General features: G+C 40.3%; 1 protein-coding gene across 4 annotated transcripts in view; it reads right to left on the bottom strand.

Annotated features, from left to right (window-relative positions):
• Positions 1 to 20,606, bottom strand: part of MICU3 (mitochondrial calcium uptake family member 3) — a 76,896-nt gene extending 56,290 nt beyond the window's left edge. The window contains exon 1 of one of the 4 annotated variants that reach the window (XM_070459975.1): positions 20,361 to 20,606. In XM_070459975.1, the coding sequence (XP_070316076.1) occupies positions 20,361 to 20,462 (102 nt within the window). In that variant the 5' untranslated portion in view covers positions 20,463 to 20,606. Of the gene's footprint in view, positions 1 to 19,828; positions 20,340 to 20,360 lie in introns of those variants that run through there. The other 3 variants (XM_070459974.1, XM_070459973.1, XM_070459976.1) reach the window with 3 other exon arrangements.
• Positions 20,607 to 21,023: the final 417 nt, after the last annotated feature.

Below are 21,023 nucleotides of genomic sequence, written 5' to 3'. Positions count from 1 at the left end.
TGAGTGCTTAAAAGGGCCTCCAGCTACTGCAGTTGTGTAAGTTCCTCCATCACCTCTGCTCAATTTAGTGTGATAAATCACATGGTGTAAAAATACACATTGTTGTTCAGTCACTAAGTCGTGTCCAGCTCTTTGCCACCCCATGGACTGCAGTACGACAGGGTTCCCTGTCCTTCACCATCTCCTGGAGCTTGCTCCAAACTCACGTCCATTGAGTCGGTGATGCCATCCAACCATCTCATCCTCTGCCTCCCCCTTCTCCTCCTGCCCTCAATCTTTCCCAGCATCCGGATCTTTTCCAATGAGTCAGTTCCTGGCATCAGGTGGCCAAAGTATTAGAGTTTCAGCTTCAGCATCAGTCCTTCCAATGAATATTCAGAGTTGATTTCCTCTAGGATTACCTGGTTGGATCTCCTTGCAGTCCAAGGGACTCTCAAGAGTCTTCTCCAACACCACAATTTGAAAGCAACAATTATTTCCCATTCAGCCTTCCTTATGGTCCAACTCTCACATCCAGACATGACCACTGGAAAAACCACAGCTTTGACTAGATGGACCTTCGATGGCAAAGTGATGTCTCTGCTTTTTAATACTCTGTCTAGGTTTGTCATAGCTTTTCTTCCAAAGAGCAAATGTCTTTTAATTTCATGGCTGCAGTCACCATCTGCAGTGATTTTGGAGCCCAATAAAATAAAATCTGTCACTGTTTTCACTTTTTCCCCATCTTTTTGCCATGAAGTTGGCACTGCTCAAATGAACCACAGATTGGTAGTAAGTAAAAGACAATTTTCTCATGCGATCACAGTAAACCGGCCTGATCCTAGAGCATTCTAGTTATCATTAGCTGGTAGGACTGGGGTCATCTGGCTGGAGGATGTGATGGGACATAGAGCAAAATGGAAAATCAATACTTGGGTTGGTTTTTATACTTTCTGTTCATTTCCACTGACTGATTTGTCTCTTCATACTCAAATACCATAATGCTTTAATTGCTATAGCTTTTGATTATGTTTTTGACTTTAGGTAAAGCAAGGCTCCATATGACTGTCAATCTTTTAAAAATATTTTTGCTGACTGCTATGCAATTTTTTCTTCTATGTGAGCTTTGAAATTAATCAGGTTCTATTTTTTAAATTCCATCAATACTTTGGGAGTACACTGAGTTTTGGTGCAATTTAGGATGACTTGACTATAACAAAAAAGAAGCAGATTCACAGATACAGGGAACAAATTAGTGGTTACCAGTGGGGAGAGAGAGGGAAAGCACAGTATAGAGGTGGTGGAGTGTGAGATACAAACTCTTGGATGTAAGATAAGTTACAAGGATGCACAATACAATACAACATAGGGAATACAGCCAATATTTTGCTATAACAGTAAATGGAGTGCAACCTTTAAAAATTGTATAAAAAATTTAAATTTTTTTTCAAAATTGCCTTTTCATTTTACAGCTACTAGGAAATTGCATTTTACACTTTTTACGAAATTATTTCATGGGATTTGCTTAACATTCTTTTCAAGTTTGCTGAAAATGTTTAGGGAATCTTCTTTCTAGCTCTAAAAAAATGCTACCTTTTATTTTACTGAGAAATTGTAAAACATTCTACATTCGAGTTCTATAATCTCAGTGTTGTTACTTACAAAAATAGAACATATACATGTATATATATATGTGTGGAAATAAAATTTTCAAACATACCTGTAAAATAAGTCATAATTTAGTCATAAAAATAAATAATGATCATTTTCAGGTAACTGTGGATCCTCTAAGTCATGCCAACATAAGACAAGTAGTTTAAGAAATGGTAGAAATGATAAAAGTTACATTTTTTAATTACCTCATCTTCCCAAAAGAAATTAAAAAATACTGTGTCAATGCAATTATTTTCTCTGGAATTTCCAAGCTCAGACCTTTGCAACTAGTACTTGGATGTTACTTCTTAAGGTACTGAAACGAGGGCCTTCAGGCCACATCATTATCCTTCCTGTGAATAACAGAAAGCAAAGGTTCACTGCCAAGGCACCGGCTCATGTTACTTCTGGTCAGCAATTTGAAAATTTACTCTGTAGTAAGGTCTGGTTTTCCCAGGGAGGCAAGATTAAATGCCAGATAAAGGATTCACTACTTAACAATTAGAGAAAATGATGCCTACAAGCCGATAATACCCTAAAGAGGTAACTTGAAACAATTATATAAATTATCTAAACACCATATAATGCATTACCTTTTAGCAGCTGAGAAAAGGAGACCCAAGAACAAAGGATGGAAGAAGGAAAAATAAAAACCATTTGTACTGAGCAAAATTATTTCAATTACTCATGCTTAGTAGTTTATTTTTTAAATGTTTTATTAAATAGAATCACTACTAATTTTTTAAAGTAAACAATGATTAAAACATGCATTTGACTTCATATAGGATGCTGATCATTTGGTATGAGGCCCTACCTGATATTGGCAACTGTACCAACATTTTTATAAAACATTAAAGAGCAAATACCATTTGAATTTAGATCTTTATTTTATATTTTCTGGGCAAGAATCTTATGAGATGTGCATGAGATTCTACTCACGTTTATTTTTATTCTAGCTAAAAAGATGTTCATGGAAGTACTACATTTGGCTTTCTCAAATGGCTTCAGGCTGATTTAAAAGCTTCTAAGAAGATAAAAGGGGTAACATTTTCTTTGCTTGTTGGGTGGTCGAAAGGTTAAACATCAAATTCTCAGTGTGGGAAAATCCCAAAGTCCTCTAAGAGAAATGTTTTGATGCTTGGTAAACGTGTCCATTTGGAAATACACACAACTGAAGATCAATCAAGAAGCACTTCCCTGGCAGAGATCACACTGGGAAAAAAAGTAACTGACCACTTATTTTAAAGTTTCCACTTGCACTATTACATTAGCTTATATATTACAGGATTCTTTACAAGTTTATAAAGTACCTTCGTATATATCATCTCATTATTTGATAGGACGGTAGGTGAACGTATCTCTGAGGTGGCAGTAATTACGGTAGTTTGATACATACATCTTGCCTCTTCCTGCTATTCTAGGGCCCTGCTCCAGCAGTGGCCTCCCCTGCCTTTCCTGCTTCACTGTTTTCCCCTCTTCCATGCCCATTGAGTGCTTCCCTTCAGCGCACACACATTTCTCCCATCTTGGAAGCTTTCTGGCCCACCTCTCCATCCAGATTGTCACAATGTGTTTCCTTTGTTTCAGCAAGTTCTCCCCTTCACCACTCCACTAACGCTGCTTGTCAAGGTCACTGATGACCTCCATGTTGCTAAATCCAGAAGTCAATTCTCAGTCTTCATCTTACAGCGTCTGACCCAGTTGATAACTCTCTTTTCCTTGCAATAATTTTTCCTGTCCAAGTCCACCCATTCCTCATCTCCCTCCTATTACCCAGGCAGTTCCTTCTTGGTACTTTTGTTGATACTGCCCTAGGCCAGTCCTTGGACTTCCTCTCTTTGAATATATATTCACCTCCTTAATCATCTCATCTAGCCTTTACAGATTATAAATATACTGACAAATCCAAAATTTCCATCTCCAGCCTTCTGTGATAATATAAATTCCACGAAGGCAGGAATTTTTGTCTGAGTGGTATACTTCTGCTTCCCCAGTGCCTAGAAGAGTCTCTGGCTTGGAGCAAGCTCTCAAATATTTGTTGAATAAATGAATGAATGAATATGGTTATAAAACTTACTCTAATTGGTAAATAAGGATTCCCTTAAAAATTAAAACACAATATTAAAAAACCAATAATTACCTGGTGCTAACAGTGTAGCTGACCTCAGAAAATGTGGAATGGGGAAGGTGATACAGAAAAACATGTTCAATGATGTGTCTTTTTTTGGAATGGTAAATTTTCTGATACCAATTTATATCAAATTTCAGATATATATATTAAAATATACACAGTTTGTTAAAGTGATATGTAACCACTTGGAGACTAGAAATATGATGTATAACTTTCAAACCACTAGAGGAAGAGAAATGATAAAGGAAGAAAAGACCAATCTAATGCCAGGTGATAAGGGGAAAGAGATAATAACACATACACATAATACAGCAAAAATACATGCAAACATGTCTACAATTATAATAAAAAAAGATTGGGTTAAACTCCTCCATTAAAATGAGCAACTCTCATATTGTGTTTCTTAAAAAAACTATTAAGTTTTCCTTACAAGAGTAAAACATTACCAAGAATGTTTGGAAAATACATAGAATTAAGAACCAAAAGCGGTAAATGGGACAAAGAAAGATTCACCAAGAAGGTACTACACACATGAACAAAACAGCTTAAAATTATATGGTGAAAAAACTGTTAAAAGAATGCAATCTGATCAACTCACAATCGTGGCTGAGATATCAACACTTCTTTACTAGAAATGGATAGGTCAAGTGGAGAAACAAGAAAAAGGATCTGAGTAACAAAACAAAGAAGGTGCTCATTAACTTTGATTTTAGTAAACACAGAATATATAAACTGTTTACTAGTCATCATGAAAACATCAATAAGATAAAACTGTGAAAGTTATATAGGTTTAATGAAATATTCATACAGTAGATCATTATACAGGAGTGGAAATGAACTAGAAGTACATGCGTCAAGATGGATAAACTTCTTAAACATTAACTTAAAGGACTAATTATAAAAAGGTAGGTACTGTTTACATAAAATGTTTTAGTTGCAAAGTAAGTGTATACTATTCAGAGATACATCCATTTGTAATAAAACTATGAAAACTTATGGGAATGCTAAAATGGTTATCTCTGTGGGGAAGAGAGGATCATGACAAGAGAAGGTACATATGTTGGTAGTTAATTCTGTAAACTGCTAGTACATACACAGCTAATATGCACTATAGTATTACTGTCTATTTAAAAGTTGGATATGTTCCATTTTAAAAAACAAATTCTTTCAAGGCTTATTCCCTGATACATATGGGAAAATGCTAAAAGACTAAAAGGAAAAAGGCCACTTCAGAAAATTTAAGATACGCTGTTATGTAAACAATGATTAGATTAAAAAAAGAAATAAAAACTGAGACTATAAGCTTTTTGAAAATAAATGACACTTAGGAATTTACAAAGAGCCTCCTGTATAATTTGGTCAATGCCATTATTGACATAAAAAAATTCATCTATGTATTTACTATAAGAATAATTAAGAATTTAAAATAAATGAACTAAGTATTTATTGACATAGAAGCTAAAAAAGAGGATAAGAACTCAAGAAGTTAAAAAAGAAGATAAGATAAATTTGATGAAAATAGAAGGGAATAGCCGATAAAGATAAAAGAAATAAACTCCCCAAATGAAACAGTAAACACAAAAAGTGGCATTTGAAAAGACATAATAAAACACAAACCTCTATCAAGTCTGATTTTTAAAAAGAACTGAAAATGGAATAAACATTAAACTTGAATTATGACACATCCACAGTTTGGAAGAGCATCCAAATATAAGAAGAGACCTATAATATATTGATCTCTCAATATAATATCAGTTTAAAAGGCAAGAACAATATGTACAGTATAGTCACATTTGTGCTAAAAAGGAAATGATATGTGTTTAGTTTATAGGCCTGTGAAATACATTTTTAAAAGCACTGAGGGCAGAAAAGCATTTGTGACCTATGAAGTAGAAACAGGATTTAATAGTTTGGCATATCCTAAAAATCAGTCAATAAAAAATAAAAGTTGGCAAAGGATATTAATGTGCAATCTCCAGGAAACTATAAACAAACAAAAAATTCTCCACCTCACTAATAACTAGAAAAGTGGAAATTATAACAATCATGGTAAATCATTTTTGATACTCAAACTGGGAAAACAGTTAAATTTGACAAAGTGAAAGGGGACACTGGAAGCCCATTATTTATTGCTGGCAAAAGTATATTTTAGTATAACCATTTTGAAGAACAACTCGATAGAATCTATTAAAATATAATAGCTATGGACCCAGCAACTTAACATTTGCATATACAAAGAACCCTGGATACTCACTATAGCACAGTTAACAGTGAAAAAATAGAAACAATCAAAATTCCCATCAGTAGAACAATGGTTAAATAAATAATGGCACATCACTGGAGTGGTCTGTGGTCATTTAAAAAGAATTCAATTTGGTAGGCCTCGAGGTGGTTTTATGGTAAGAGCCACAAGACACACAGCAGGAGTGAGAAAAAGCAAGTTACAGAAGAATGGGTAAAAAATAAAAAGATAAAATAAAAAAAAGCTCATTCTTAAACATAAATCATTTATACATGTCATATATTATAGATACATACACATATACACACACATACATAGACATATTCTTATAGAAAGAAAAATTGTGGAATGGTGTATTATTTTTTAAAAAGCAAACAGAACATATACTAGCTCCAAAAGAGTTAGCTTAGTCCAGCATCTAGGGAGGACTTAGTCAGGGCCACACATGCAGGAAATGAGTCTGAGACCAAAACTCAGGTGTTAGGACACCCAACTGAGTGTTCTTCCACATTATACAACTTGGTACACTGAAATACAAGGGCACAGATTTTACAATCCTCCAGGCCTATGTTCTAATGCCCGTTTCAACACTTCCTAATTAGGTAAACGTGGGAAAAAGAGATTTCTAAACTTTAGCATTTTCACTGTAAAATGGACAAATTAAGACTAACTCGGCTGGCTTCCCTGGTGGCTCAGTCGGTAAAAAGTCCATCTGCAATGCAGGAGACCCAGGTTCGATCCCTGGATTGGGAAGATTCCCTGGAGAAGGAAATGGCAACTCACTCCAGTATTCTTGGCTGAAGAATCTCATGGACAGAGGATCTTGGCAGGCTACAGTCCATGGGGTAGCAAAGAATCAGACATGACTGAGTGACTAAACAGCAAACATTAACCACAAAGTGTAAACATTACGTGAAAATTAAATGAGGACACTTCCATCTCCTCTGGTCAATAAAAGCAGTTTATGAAGAGTATCCTGTTAATCAGCAGGGTCCAGAAATAGTCGTTGACACCTCAGCTCCACACATATATTTGCCATCTCGGTACCTTCCTGTCACTCTAAGTTGGGAGTTCTCTAAATACGTCCACGGTGACCAAACAATTCCAACCGCCTGACATTTCCTTGTGGCTCCCATCTGCTTCATGGGCTATATGACCTTTCTCTCAATCATCCTGACTCAGCTCCAAACATCTAGATTATGCAATATGTGCATATTGCACATGTGGTATTTATGCAATACCACATATTCTACTGATTTCTTGAGAGTGACAGCTGACCCTCAATGACAAAACCTCTGGCTATTCAGACAGCCATTGTCTTTGGGGCCTGATTACATAATCACTCTAGTTTTTCTAGATTACAGCTGAAAGAAACAAACACACCATACCATTAATAGTCGGCTATTTTTCCTTAAATAAGTCACCTTGAACTTACCTGCAGCTATAACAAAATAGCAGAGACTGGATGGCTTAGTGACAGAATTTATTTTGTCACAGTTCTGGAAGCTAGGAGTCTAAGATCAACGTGCCAGGACAGACGTGGTATGATCTCTCTCTCTCTGGCTTGTAGATTGCCATGTTCTTTCTACATCCCCACATGGCCCTTCTGCAGGGTGTGGGCATAGAGAGAGAGGGCAAGCTCTCTGGTGCCTCTGCTTACACTAATCCTATCAGATCAGGAGTCCACTCTCCTGACCTCATTTAACCTTAATTACTCTCTCGGAGGTCCCACTTCCTAATACAGCCCCAATCGAGGGGTTATGGCTTCAGCATATGAATTTTGGGGAGATACATAACCATTCAGTCCAGAACACCAACCCCAGAGCAACCCTTCTGCCTTGTCCTTTACTCATGTATATTGTCCTTAAAAATGTTCTTTTATAGGCCATTCCCATCAAGTTGGCAATTTACTCTCTGGAAGAACTTGAATATTTGGAGATTTAACTATGTTTCCTCTCTTTTGGATAATTTATAAACCACCAAACAAAAAACATTAAATAAAATCAGTCTCAGACTCCTCAATACACCTGTACCCCAGTGGGGGTGAGGGTGGGAGGATCCCTGCTTGCTAGCTACAACCTGAGATTCCTGGCCCAACTAGCCTTGGCCTATATACATCCCAGCTGGGGGTAGGGGGTGCGGTGGGGGCAGGCATTTCCGGTCCAAGATTCCCTGTCTGCCAACACTGGCCCAGTGGTACCCCAGCAGGAGGCTTCCAGGCTGCCAGTCCCAGCTTGTGGTTCTTTCTCTGCCAGCCTCGGCCCAGCAACTTGGACAAATTCTAGCAGTGAACACACCTCTTCCAACGAGGCCTGATTCCCACCGAGGGAGGGGGCTGCTGCTGCCCTTCCAACTTTGTTCCTTCCTTGGGTACCCTCTCAGCCCAAGGGTATTCTTTATATCCCGATTCCTTCTTAGTAGCTAATCCCCTATAAATGGTTAATATTTCTTTATACTGAGCCTTAACTGTTCAAGTTACCATGTGGCTTTTGTTTCTGACTGCTGAAATTATTATTGAAAAGGATAAACAAGTTTTAAAATGATGTAGTTTGGGTAGTTTATTCCCATTACACTGGCATTCAATTTTTTGGAAGAACTTAAATGTTACCTGAATTTAACAGAAAGGAAAGCTGAAAAGGCATTATCTGGGACAAAGTTTATAAAACTACTGCCTTCATTTATAAAATATTTAAAAATTAAGTTTGGAGAGGATTAAGGAATGGGAACAAAATTAAAGCAACTACTAATAATAAACCAATAAAGTATTCAGTTCAGTTCAGTTCAGTTGCTCAGTCATGTCCGACTCTTTGTGACCCATGGACTGCAGCATGCCAGGCTTTCCTGTCCATCACCAACTCCCAAAGCCTGCTCAAACTCACATCCATTGAGTCAGTGATGCCATCCAACCATCTCATTCTCTATCATCCCCTTCTCTTCCTGCCTTCAATCTCCCAGCATCAGGGTCTTTTCAAATGAGTCAGTTCTTCATATCACGTGGCCAAAGTTCTGGAGTTTCAGCTTCAGCGTCAGTCCTTCCAATGAATATTCAGGACTGATTTTCTTTAGGATGGACTGGTTGGATCTCCTTGTAGTCCAAGAGACTCTCAAGCGTCTTCTCCAACACCACAGTTCAAAAGCATCAATTCTTTGGTGCTCAGCTTTCTTTATAGTTCAACTCTCACATCCATACATGACTACTGGAAAAACCATAGCTTTGGCTAGACAGACCTTTGCTGGCAAAGTAATATCTCTGCTTTTTAAAATGCTGTCTAGGTTGGTCACAGCTTTCCTTCCAAGGAGTAAGCGTCTTTTAATTTCATGAGTGCAGTCACCATCTGCAGTGATCTTGGAGCCCAAGAAAATAAAGTCTCTCACCGTTTCCATTTTTTCCCCATCTATTTGCCATGAAGTGATGGGACTGGATGCCATGATCTTAGTTTTCTGAATGTGGAGTTTTAAGCCAACTTTTTCACTCTCCTCTTTTGCTTTCATCAAGAGGTTCTTTAGTTCTTCTTTGCTTTCTGCCATAAGGGTGGTGTCATCTGCATATCTGAGGTTATTGATATTTCTCCTGGCAATCTTGATTCCAGCTTGTGTTTCATCCAGCCTGGCATGTCGCATGATGTACTCTGCATATAAGTTAAACAAGCAGGGTGACAATATACAGGCTTGACGTACTCCTTTCCCAGTTTGGAATCAGTCTGTTGTTCCATGTCCAGTTCTAACTTTCTAATAAAGTATTAGAAAGAGTAAAATGATTTTGAGATTAAAAAACTATATAGGTGAAATAGACCTTACAGATTCAAATCAACCATCCCTACACCTAATTGGTACAGTATGTTTCACTGTAGTTTTATTTCCCTATTGCTAGTGATATTAAGCATCTTTTCATGTATTTATTGGCCTTTTGAATATCTTACTCTTGAATAGACTATTCAGACCTTCTGCCCATTTTTCTATTGTGCTGTTCTTTTTCTTATTAATCTGTAGATCATCACTATATATTCCAGATACTTACTTCATGGGAGTGCTATGTATCTTAAGTATCTTCTTCCATTCCAAGACTTCTTTGTATTTTCATAGATATTTTTGTTTTAATGAAGTGAAATAAGGCAGTGTTTTCCATCTGAAATTGTGTTCTTGGCCTTATTTTGAAAATCCTCCTCCTCCTAGGGTCAAAATTTCATTTTAAGATATTTTTCTCTAAATATCTTAAAGTTTCTCTTATCACCTTTAAGGCTGTAATCCACCTGGGTTATTACTGCAATGGGGTAGGCATCTAATTTTACTTTTGCTTCCCACACAGAACACTTCAACTCTAATCAAGTCCTACTGTTTTGTATGTCACTGTTATCCAATATTTGAGATCCAGTTTGGTTTAGCTTTCGAGATAATAATAATTATTGTTGTTAATATGAAGTAAATATTTACGATTTACTTCTTCTTTACCAATTTATTTACTGTTGCTTCTTAAATTTCACCCTTTTTTCATGTTCATTTCTTCATGATAGTCACTCTTTACTAGTTCCTTTGATGATGATCAGAGATTGGTAGGCAATCTCAGACTTACAAAAAATGAATTTATCCTCATTCCTAAATGATAATTTATCTAGGTAAAGATATCTAGTGGTAGTTATTTTCTCTTACCTCTTTGAAAATACAGTCTAGTATCTCCTGACTTCTATCCATTATCAGAAATTAGTTTTCAGTCAGGCCAACAGCCATGCCTTTCTAGGAAACTGGTTCTATCTTCCTTTATTTTTGATTTTCAGTTTCACTATAATCTGACCATTTTTATTTATCCTGCTCAGGACTGTTTATGCTTCCTGAATCTGAGGATTAATGTTTGTGTTCCTTCTAAGAACTGTTCAGGTATTCTCTCTTAAAATACTGCCTCTCATTCTCTCTGTTCTCTAAGCCTGTAATCCCTAATTGAGGAATTTTAGACCCTTTCAGTCTATCTTCCACATCTCTTAAACACGCCTTAGTATTTGCCATGTCTTTTTTTGTTGTTTGTTTCTGGCTGTGATGGGTCTTGGTCACTGCACGGGCTTTTCTCTAGTTGAGACAGTGGGGGCTACTCTCTAGTTGTGACCTCAAAGGCTTCTAATTGTGATGGCTTCTCCTGCTGCAGAGCATGGACCCTAAGGTACTCGGGCTTCAGTAGTTGTGGCTTACAGCTGTAGAACACAGGCTCAGTAGTTGTGGCACATGGGCTTAGTTGTCCCACAGCATGTGGGATCTTCCCAGACCAGGGATCTAGTCCATTTCTCCTGCATTGGCAGGTGGATTCTTTACCACTGGACCACCAGGGAAGTTCTGCCATTTCTTTAAAAGTGTGTTACATTCTGTGTAGTTCCTCAAAATTATCTTCCAGATTACTAATTGCCTCTTCAGTTATGTTTTATATGCTGCCTAATCTATCCAACCTCAAAGACCATAGTTTACATTGTGAGAAGTTCTACTGGATTCTTTATTATAATGTACCATTCTTCATACTGATTTTTCACTATGTCGTTAATCACTCTGAATATCCTTAATTGACAGACTCAACCAAATGATCCTATTATTAAACTGTGAGGAATAGAATTACTCAGTTTACTGAGTTTATCCTCCTGGAGGCCTTCTCTGTAGAAATTACAGGTGGCCGGTGTTTGAGGCATCTCCCTCAAAGAAGTTTTGCACTTTTTTCTGCCGGCTTTATCAGTTTGTTTTTTTTTTTCACTCGGGGTAATAGAAGTGCTAACTCTAAACCCACATGAGACAGTGTTGTTGTTGATTTGCTAAGTCATGTCCAACTCTTTTGCAACCCCATGAACTGTAGCTCACCAGGCTCCTCTGTTCAGGGATTTCCCAGGCAAGAATACTGGAGTGGGTTGCCATTTCCTTCCCAACCCAGGGATTGAACCCGCATCTCCTCCATTTGCAGGCAGGCTCTTTACCGCTGAACCACCTGGGAAGCCCCGTGAGATAGTGTGGGACCATTTTTATACACTCTCGGGAGAGACCTTTTTTCCACTTAGAGCCCACGCAGACATCCTCAGGCTTCCCTGTCATTGCCTCTCATTGTACCAGGAGGGAGGGGTGGGGTCTGGGGAATCATTCTTTCATCATTTGTTCCGCTGCTGTAGGCTCTGGCTTTAGGGAGATGGAATTTCAGCGCCAACTTTCCAAGGTCTTGTCTCCTGTCCCCATGAAGGCCTTAAAATCCAAACCCCCAGAATTCCATGAATAATGACTCACTGCTCTCTCACTGAAGCCACAGCTCACACTATTCTAGCTCCTAGTTTCCTCTTTACTTCTGCCCTGGCAATTTCCTTTAGTTTCTTAAAAGGACGGAATGGTATTTAAAAGGATGTTTAAAATATTTTGATGACAGATTATGAAGCATGCTGTATGGATAAAACCAGAAGTCTAAACCATTTATTTTATTAAGTGAACATCCCATAATTTATTTAGGAGCATTTTCTTTTCACTTAAAAGCTGTTCTCCCAACACAATATATTTCACAACCAACAAAGACCAATATATACCTACTGCTCATTCTCTAGTTTTTCCTTAGAAAGAGAACTCGTGCTTAGCTGGGCCCAAGAGCACACAGAACAAGGTCATATCTCTCAGGCTTTGTTGCAGTTGGATAGGCTGTTTGATTAAGTTTTGGCTAATGTAAATAAAACTGTTTTTTGAGACTTCCTGGAAAGTCAACTTAAGGGCTGCTGACTCAGCCAGACAGAGCACAGGAGAGTAAAGGCAAGGTTATCATCTTGACTTCTTTCTCCTGACCTCAAGCCAACTGCTCCTCATGGCACTTCGCTTTTATTTATTTCAATCTATGTTATTTCCATAATCACTTTAATCCCTGAGTTTAAAGCTGTGGCACATGACAATGTACAGATGTGAGAGTTGGACCATGAAGAAGGCTGAGTGGCCAAGAATTGATGCTTTTGAATTGTGGTGCTGGAGAAGACTCTTGAGAGTCCCTTGGACTGCAAGAAGATCAAACCAGTCAATCCTAAAGGAAATCAACCGTGAATATTCATTGGAAGGACTGATGCTGAAGCTCCAATACTTGGGCCACCTGATGTGAAGAGCCAACACACTGGAAAAGACCTTGTTGCTGGGAAAGACTGAAGGCGAAAGGAGAAGAGGGTGACAGAGGATGAGATGGTTGGATGGCATCACCAATTCAACTGACATGAGTTTGGGCAGACTCTGGGAGACAGTGAAGGGCAGGGAAGCCCACCGTGCTGCAGTTCATGAGGTTGCAAAGAGTCAGACACCACTTAGCAACTGAATGACTACAACAGGGCAATCACAAGCAGCCTTGGGCAGAGATCACTGTAGAGGGAGGACAGGAGGGAAAGAAAGGGGAGGAAGATCTGAACTTTCCCAGGCAGAAGCTAAACATTAAGATCAAATTGCTTCTGACTAGTATGTGGTACTGTGAGTGAATCAGAAGTTACACGGAGTGACTCCATCCATTTTTCTAGGTCAGGTAACTGTCCCATTTGTCCCCCAGTACCTTGTTTTTCCAAAGGAATTAAACTTCCTGGGGAGTCACTGTACTTGCCTACAATTAAGAGAGCACAGCTGCAGGTACCTGAATTACATATGCATTGAAGAATGCCACTTTCTCTACAGATTCTAAGAGAATCTAAGTCCTAAATAAAACATATTACCAAAACATGGAAGAGTCGTGTTTCTAGAATTTTTCTATCAGCCGATCATCAAACAATGCACCCCCTATAATCCCAGCAACTTCTGCCCTTATAAATCTTGACATTTAGATCACTCCGCTCTGCTTCACTTTTCCATATCCTCCTGGTTTTCACCATTCTGTTGAAGATCAATGTTCAACTCGATCTATGGCTTCAGCCAAGTTTCAAATTCTGAGAGATGAGGGGTGTGGGGAGAAGACACAAGTGCTATTCTTTTCCAGTTTGCCAGCAGGTGGCATGAACCTTGAGAAGTTTGCCTCCTTGCCTACAGTTTTATAAAACCTTTTAAGTAACTACCATAATGACTCAGGATAAGTTCTAGATTTTAATTATTTGGTGATATATAGGTGCAATATTCTTGATAGTTAAATATTTAGTTCATGATAACACTTTTGAGTAATAAACTTTAGAATATTTGAATTGCAATCTTTTGTTGGCTTCCACGACCTTCCTGGCTTTCTTTAATCTGTCTGGGTCTCAGCTTTTTGCAGAGTTCCATTTCTCCGTTGGTATTGTAAATTGTTGATGCTCACCAGGGCTCTCTCCTTAAGTTCTTTTCTCTTGCTCTGTGTATACTGAATAATGTCATACATTCTTATGACTTTCAACACTTGACGACTCCCAAATCAGTATCTATAGTACAGATTTCTCTCCAGTGCTTCTGACCTATGTATCGAGCTGGAAACATCCCTTCATCTGTGCAAAGATCCTTTGATCCACTGTGCAAGTTAGAAATTCATCATCCATGTACACTACCCCTAACCTGTCTTTGTGTTTTTTCTCCTGAGAACCTAGTCTCAGTGACCTGCTGTACTACCCGCCCAAGTCACCCAAAACAAAAACTTGAATCTTATCCTAGACACTTCCATCTCTCTTATTCCTGAAAACCAATCAACTGCCAATCCTGTTGACCTCCTAATCTCTCTCCAATCCAGCAACTTCTAAGTGCCTCACTGTCATTTTCCTAGTGAAGCCACAACCATCTCTTGTCTAAAGAAATACCACTGTTAAAAACTGCTTACCAGGGAAATTCCTTGGTGGTCCAGTGGTTAGATCCCATGCTCTCGCCACTGAGGGCCTCGGTCAGAGAACTACCATCCTACAAGCCGCAAAGCACAGCAAAAATGAAACAACATAAACTGCTTGATGTGTATTTTCTTTTTAACCAAGAATGTGGAGAACCATACCCTCTAACAGTCTCTCCTAAGAGGCCATAGCATCTCACCTGGCCACCCTGTGACAAATAAATCTACCAGACTCTGAAAGTGAAAAAGTGAAGGTGTTAGTCGACTCTTTCTGACCCTATGGACTGTATGTAGCCCATCAGGTCCCTCTGTCCATGGAAGTCTCCAGGCAAGGTACTGGAGTGGGTTGCCATGCCCTTCTCTAGGGGATCTTCCCAAGCCAGGGATCAAACCCAGGTCTCCTGCATTGCAGGCAGATTCTTTACCATCTGAGCCACCTGGGAAGCCCAGATTCTACCAGGAAAACAAAAGACAGGATCACTTAGTTTAGCTTCCTATACAACTAGGTTAGTCTATACAGAATCTACCTATCTTCAGTTTCCCACCTATGTGACTCCTCTCATAAAATTCTTCTGCATTTATACATCCGGCAAGTTCTTCAATATTCTGAGAAAGAAGCAGCATTACCTCAAGTATCAAAATGCGTTGCCTTAAAAAGAGGCTGGAAAAGGTATACAGCGAAAGAAACTTAAAAATACATGATCACTGGCCATTATTATAGAAATACACAAAAGAGATAAAAAATTAAAAAATATTGTTCTCTTTTCTTCTTAAGATGAACAAATCATAAAATAGGTCATGCATTACAAATAATATATAAAATAGTAGGTTAAGGTACGTTAAGCAACCTAGCAGATTTTAAAAATTCTGACCCTGCAAGAGAAAGGCAGTTTTAGAACAAAAATTTTTCCACTGATAAAAATAGTGCTTTAAGGTTAACTGTAGGGTTCTAAAAAAAATCTTGTCAACATTTCTCTATAACATTAATAACATTCAAGTCCATATTTACAGAAAAATTTTGGCAAGCCAAGCTTGCACAATTAAAATAAATACAATGTCACGTGATCTGGTCTCCCAAAGCCTGGAATTTTGACCTTGGCTGAAGTCTTCCCAATTCTAACGCTATAAATAACTACTTAAGTTGAACAAAATATTAAACTATTAATTCTCACAGAATGGGGTTGTGTCTTTTCAATGTGTATGTCCTGGGCAAATATTTAGCACGGGTTTATTTGCTCAACAAATATTTACTGTGTGCCTACTAGGACTCGAGGGCTTCCCTGCCAGCTCAGTGGTAAAGAATCCGCCTGCCAATGCAGCAGACACAAGAGATTGCAGGTTCAGTCCCTGAGTCAGGAAGATCCCTGTAGGAAGAAATGGCAACCCACTCCAGTATTCTTGCCTGGAGAATCCCATGGACAGAGGAGCATGGCAGGCTACAGTTCATGGGGTGGCAGAGTCGGACACGACTTAGCGACTAAACAACAACAAACCAGGACTAACTCCATACCAGGCAATGAAGATATAAAGGTGATCAAGACCAACACTATGCTGCTCCTTGAAAGACTAAGACAGCAGAGAAGACAGTTAACAAAAAATTGCAAAAAGTCATCATCTGGGAATTTAGGATAAGCAGGGGTATTTGAACAAATCTATCAGGGAAGGTGTTCTGGAGGAAGTTCAGAGGCAGTGTCTTTAAAACAAACATCTTCAAGGTAACAGAAGTGTATGTCTGTAGGTTACTGCTGTTCACTCCCATCAGTTATATTATTCTCATAACAGCTGCAGGTTAATTTATATGCTAGGTTTATGTTCAGTATAAAATGAAGCTTAAAAGAGGCTTTATAAATCAAAGTTTCTTAGCTATAGTATGAAACATCAAAAGGAATCACTTCTACCACTTCAGGGAAATCAAATATAAGCATAAAAAACGAAGAGGCAACACGAGTTGAAACTATTTCTGACACACGGCAGACTGAGCTCATGACTTTCAGCCCCTTCCTTCTCTAACCACATTAAGATCACAATAAATGAATCTCTCAAAAGGTGTAAACACACAAGGACTAAAAAAGCAAAAAAGGAAAGGAGACTTAAACACTCAAGAGAATTCATCAGACTTATAAAATTGAAGACCTAGAGGAGTGATAATTGACCTAGAGAAGCAGAGGCACTCCCTGGGTAGCGTGGAGGAGGAGCCAAACAGAAGTTAGCTGATTTTCAGCACAGACCTGGGAAAGGATGAGGCCCAGGGAACACACTTTGTGGAAGCAGAGCAAGCAGTGGGGCTGAAAAGACAGAATGAGATAACAGCATGGAAGCCCATCCCTGGACACTCCCCCAGCACACACGGTCTCACACGAACATGAGCCTGTGCCTGAATTCAGAAGACAACTGCTCCTCCCAACTCACCTATTCTTTACAGAAGTGTAATGATACCAGAGAAAAAGACTTTAAAAATACTGACATTTGGATGCCACCCTAATGAAAAGCCCAGATCACCAAATGAAAAGTCATGCTCAGGTATAAAGAGCTTCTCAAATTCAGACAGGCAACAACCACAGATAAGCAAGGAAAACCTCCAAAAAGGAAGTGAGAGCTTAGAAAAAAAAAAAACCTGGAAGAAACAACACAATGCATGGAGTAGTAGACAATTTTTAAAAACCCTATAATTAATATCCTTATGATACAAAGAGAACTTTATCAGCCATAAAACAAAACAGAATGCTGAAACACATGAATAGCAGACAACACAAAATAGTTCTTCTAATTAAAAAGTTAGGATAGTTGAAATAAAACATTGAAAAGGCAGGTTGGAAGATAAAGTCAAAGATACCTCTCATTAAAAAAAAAAAGCTAGAATTTAAGTAAGATTAAAATTTGAATTAGATTAGGATCTGTCAGGAAGTGTAACTTCAGACTGACACACATTCCAGAAAAAGAAAATAGAGAAGAAACTGTCCAAGAAATAATACAAGAAAAGTACAAAGAACTTCCAGATGTGAATTTCCTTACTGAAAGGATCTTTAAGTATAAGACACAATAAACGAAAAAATGCCCATACCAAAGCTGATTATCCTGAAATTTTCAAACACCAGGGATATAAAAGTTTTCAGAGGGGGGAAACATAAAATACAAAAGGAATAAGGGTAAGACACAACTTCAGTATTATTTGATTTTTAAAACAATGTACAGGAATTTTTATAAACACCAAGCAATAATAATGTAGGTAAATAAATACAGACAATAAATAAGTAAACAAATGAATAAAATAAAAATACAAATTTGCTGAATGCTCACTACATGCTAGGAGTGCCACTCTTAACTCCTTTAAGTATATTAACTCATTTAACTGTCACAACTCTATGAGACAGACTCTATTAACCTCATTTCACAGATGAGGAAACAGGCATTGAGTTTCAGTAATGACACAGCTAGGAAGTGATAAAACCAGAGTCCCAGCTTTCTGAGTGTGGGCTTTCAAAAACTGCATGACACTCTCTCAACTTTAAAAGTAAAATTGATTTTTTAGAAAGAAGAAAATACCATTTGAATCTTCAATGTTCCGAGATAACTGTGGTTGATTAAAAGGTTTCCCTTGTGGCTCAACTGGTAAAGAACCTGCCTGCAATGTGGGAGGCCTGGGTTCAATCCCTGGGTTGGGAAGATCCCCTGGAGAAGGGAAAGGCTAGGCACCCCAGTATTCTGGTCTGGAGAATTCCATGGACTGTATAGTCCATGGGGTCGCAAAGCCTCGGACACGACTGAGCACCTTTCACTTTCACTTGGTCAAACAGGACACAAGCTTAACATGTGTTTGTGGCAGGGAGGAGGGGCGGGTGGTAGGGGTGGCGGGGTGGGGGGAGGGGGATATTTGCTAGTATTTTAAGTATTCACTGTATAAATATATTTTGCACTATGTATTTGTGATTTGCTACTACAAGGTCCTTAATATAGATTCCCTGCTCTAAATACATCAACAATCTCCACCAAAAGAACTGATGAACTTACATCAGATCACCATCACCTATTTGGGCAAAGAATAAAGGGTATATAAATTATATTAAAGTTAAAAATAGAACAGCTGTCTCTTTCCCCAGTTACTGTCATCTAAGCCCTTCACACTCTGTCTTGCAGGAATTTTCCTAGATGACTTCCTAGTCATGCATGACTCTTAATACACCAATAAGACAAAAGCTTCTTGCCCTCTTCTCACTCTTGCCTTATACTCACCTTTACCTTATATTGTCAACTACATGATGATACCTGAACAGTTTCCTCTGAAGTTCCTCTACAAGAGTTAATCCTCTTTCAGTTTCCTACTTCCACTGTCCTATCCATCTTCTCGCTTGTTGACTGTACTTAAAGAGTATCTGGCTTTACTGGGGGAGGAGGGAGGGAGAGAAATATACTTCTTGAATAATTGTTATCGTTGTTGTTTTTTAAATCTGGTGACATCTTCACTCGTTCTTTCTGACCTATGATAAGGAGGCTACACAGTTTTGGCAATTCCCCTCTTGGGACTCATAAACCTCCAAACAATAATGCAGTGGCTTTTGGGATCTCAGACCACGCCTTTGATGCGCTCCTACAGCACTGAACCTCCTTGATCATGCGCTGAGGCCCAGCTCTGCCTGGAAGTATATTCTCTAGAGTATGCAGCCCTTGTTTCTGCCATGACTTTCAGCCTGTCTTGCCCTTGGCTTCTGCTGTGTCGGTTTTTTGTTTGTTTGTTTGTTTGTTTTATTTTGTCGTGGGTTTGGGCTTTGGTGGCGGCTGCAGCAACCTAAAGACCCTGATGTAATGCGTCAAGACATGTGATGCACCAAATGTGTCTTCCCCACGCTGGGTGAACAGACCCGGGGCTGCCCGGCCTAGAAGGTTTCGGTCTCCCTCACAGGACGTCCCCGATCAGCGGCCCCAGAGTCACACTGCGACAACCCCCAACGTCCGGTCTCACGCGCGCCCCGCGCGGCCGTCACCCCGTCTCTCCCGGCGCTCAGGTGTTAACACCTGGCGGTCCTCACCCAGAGAGTCACCTGCCAGCCCGCCCAGGCGCGCGCAGGCGCTCCCACACACGTACCGTCTCCTTGGCAGCGGCGACCGGGATGGGAAACAGCCCCCCGCCGCCGGGCGGGTCCTCGGGCTCAGCGGCCGCGCTCTCCGAGGGGAGCCAGGGGCCCGGCGCCCGCGCGGAGTCGGCTCTGGGGTCCCCGTACAGCTGGTAACATACCAGGCCGACCAGACCCCCGCCGGCCGCGGCCGCGAAGCTGAGCTCCCGCCAGCGCCGCCGCCGCCTCCAAGCCGCCTCCGCCACAGCCCCCTCGTCCTCCTCCCGGCAGGAGAAGGGCCGGCCCGGAGGGCCCGGGGCTGTCCCCGCAGGCCGCCCCCACGGCCCAGGGGCGGGATGATGAGGCGAGCACGGAGGCGGCAGCCGAGGCGGCGGCCAGAGGAGCCTCCGCAGCGCAGCCATAGCGGGAGCTGCCGGCGCCTCAGCCAGGAGGGGGCGGGTGAGGGGGCGGAGGGGGCCCCGAAACCTCGCGAGAAGTCGGTGCGACGAGCTTCGCCGCTGTCCGAGAGCGACCCCTACGATTGCTGCCTCTCACTGGAGTCACCTGTTGGAGCGCTTTTGGCTGAGGAGGGTCGAGGGGGGCGTCTCTGGCTGTGGAGAAGCCTGGGGAGGACGGGGCACAACCGGCTGCTCCTCGACTCCGCATTCCCCGCCCAACCCCGCGGTCATAAATAACTTGCGCCTGCCTCCGGAGACACCTGACTGCGTGAGAACCCAACACCGCAGGCGACAGCCGGGTCGGCGGGGCTGGGCCTAGCCCTCGGTTGCCAGGGTGTCCCGACGCCCCTCCGCTGACTGGGTCCTCCGCCTCTGCTTCGCGGGGGTGGGTCTCCGTCAGCCTAGCGCCCCGCTAAGAAAGTCACATTCCCTAACGGTATCCTGATCTTCAGATATACCGTGAATAATTTACAATTGTGTCTTCAGGTGTTGCGACAAAAATGGCACATAAAAATTTGGTTCAAGTCATAAAACTAGCAAATTAAGTCAAAGAATTTTTTTTTTATTACGTGACAGTTTCTGATATTTTGATGGGAGAAGGCTAATACTGTTTGAGGGGAGAAGGCTAATACTTTTTTTTTGAAGCGGGGGGTACAACTGCTTTACAGTGTTGTGTTAGTTTCTGCTGCGCGACAAAGTGAATCAGCTATACTTAAACATATATCCCTTTTGAGCTTCCCTCCCAGCCACCCCTTCCCATCCCACCCAT

This window comes from Odocoileus virginianus, chromosome 32 (assembly GCF_023699985.2).
Source record: "Odocoileus virginianus isolate 20LAN1187 ecotype Illinois chromosome 32, Ovbor_1.2, whole genome shotgun sequence".
Classification (NCBI taxonomy): domain Eukaryota; kingdom Metazoa; phylum Chordata; class Mammalia; order Artiodactyla; family Cervidae; genus Odocoileus; species Odocoileus virginianus.
Note: the sequence above shows the minus strand (reverse complement) of the source record. Positions and strands in the feature narration are given on the sequence as shown.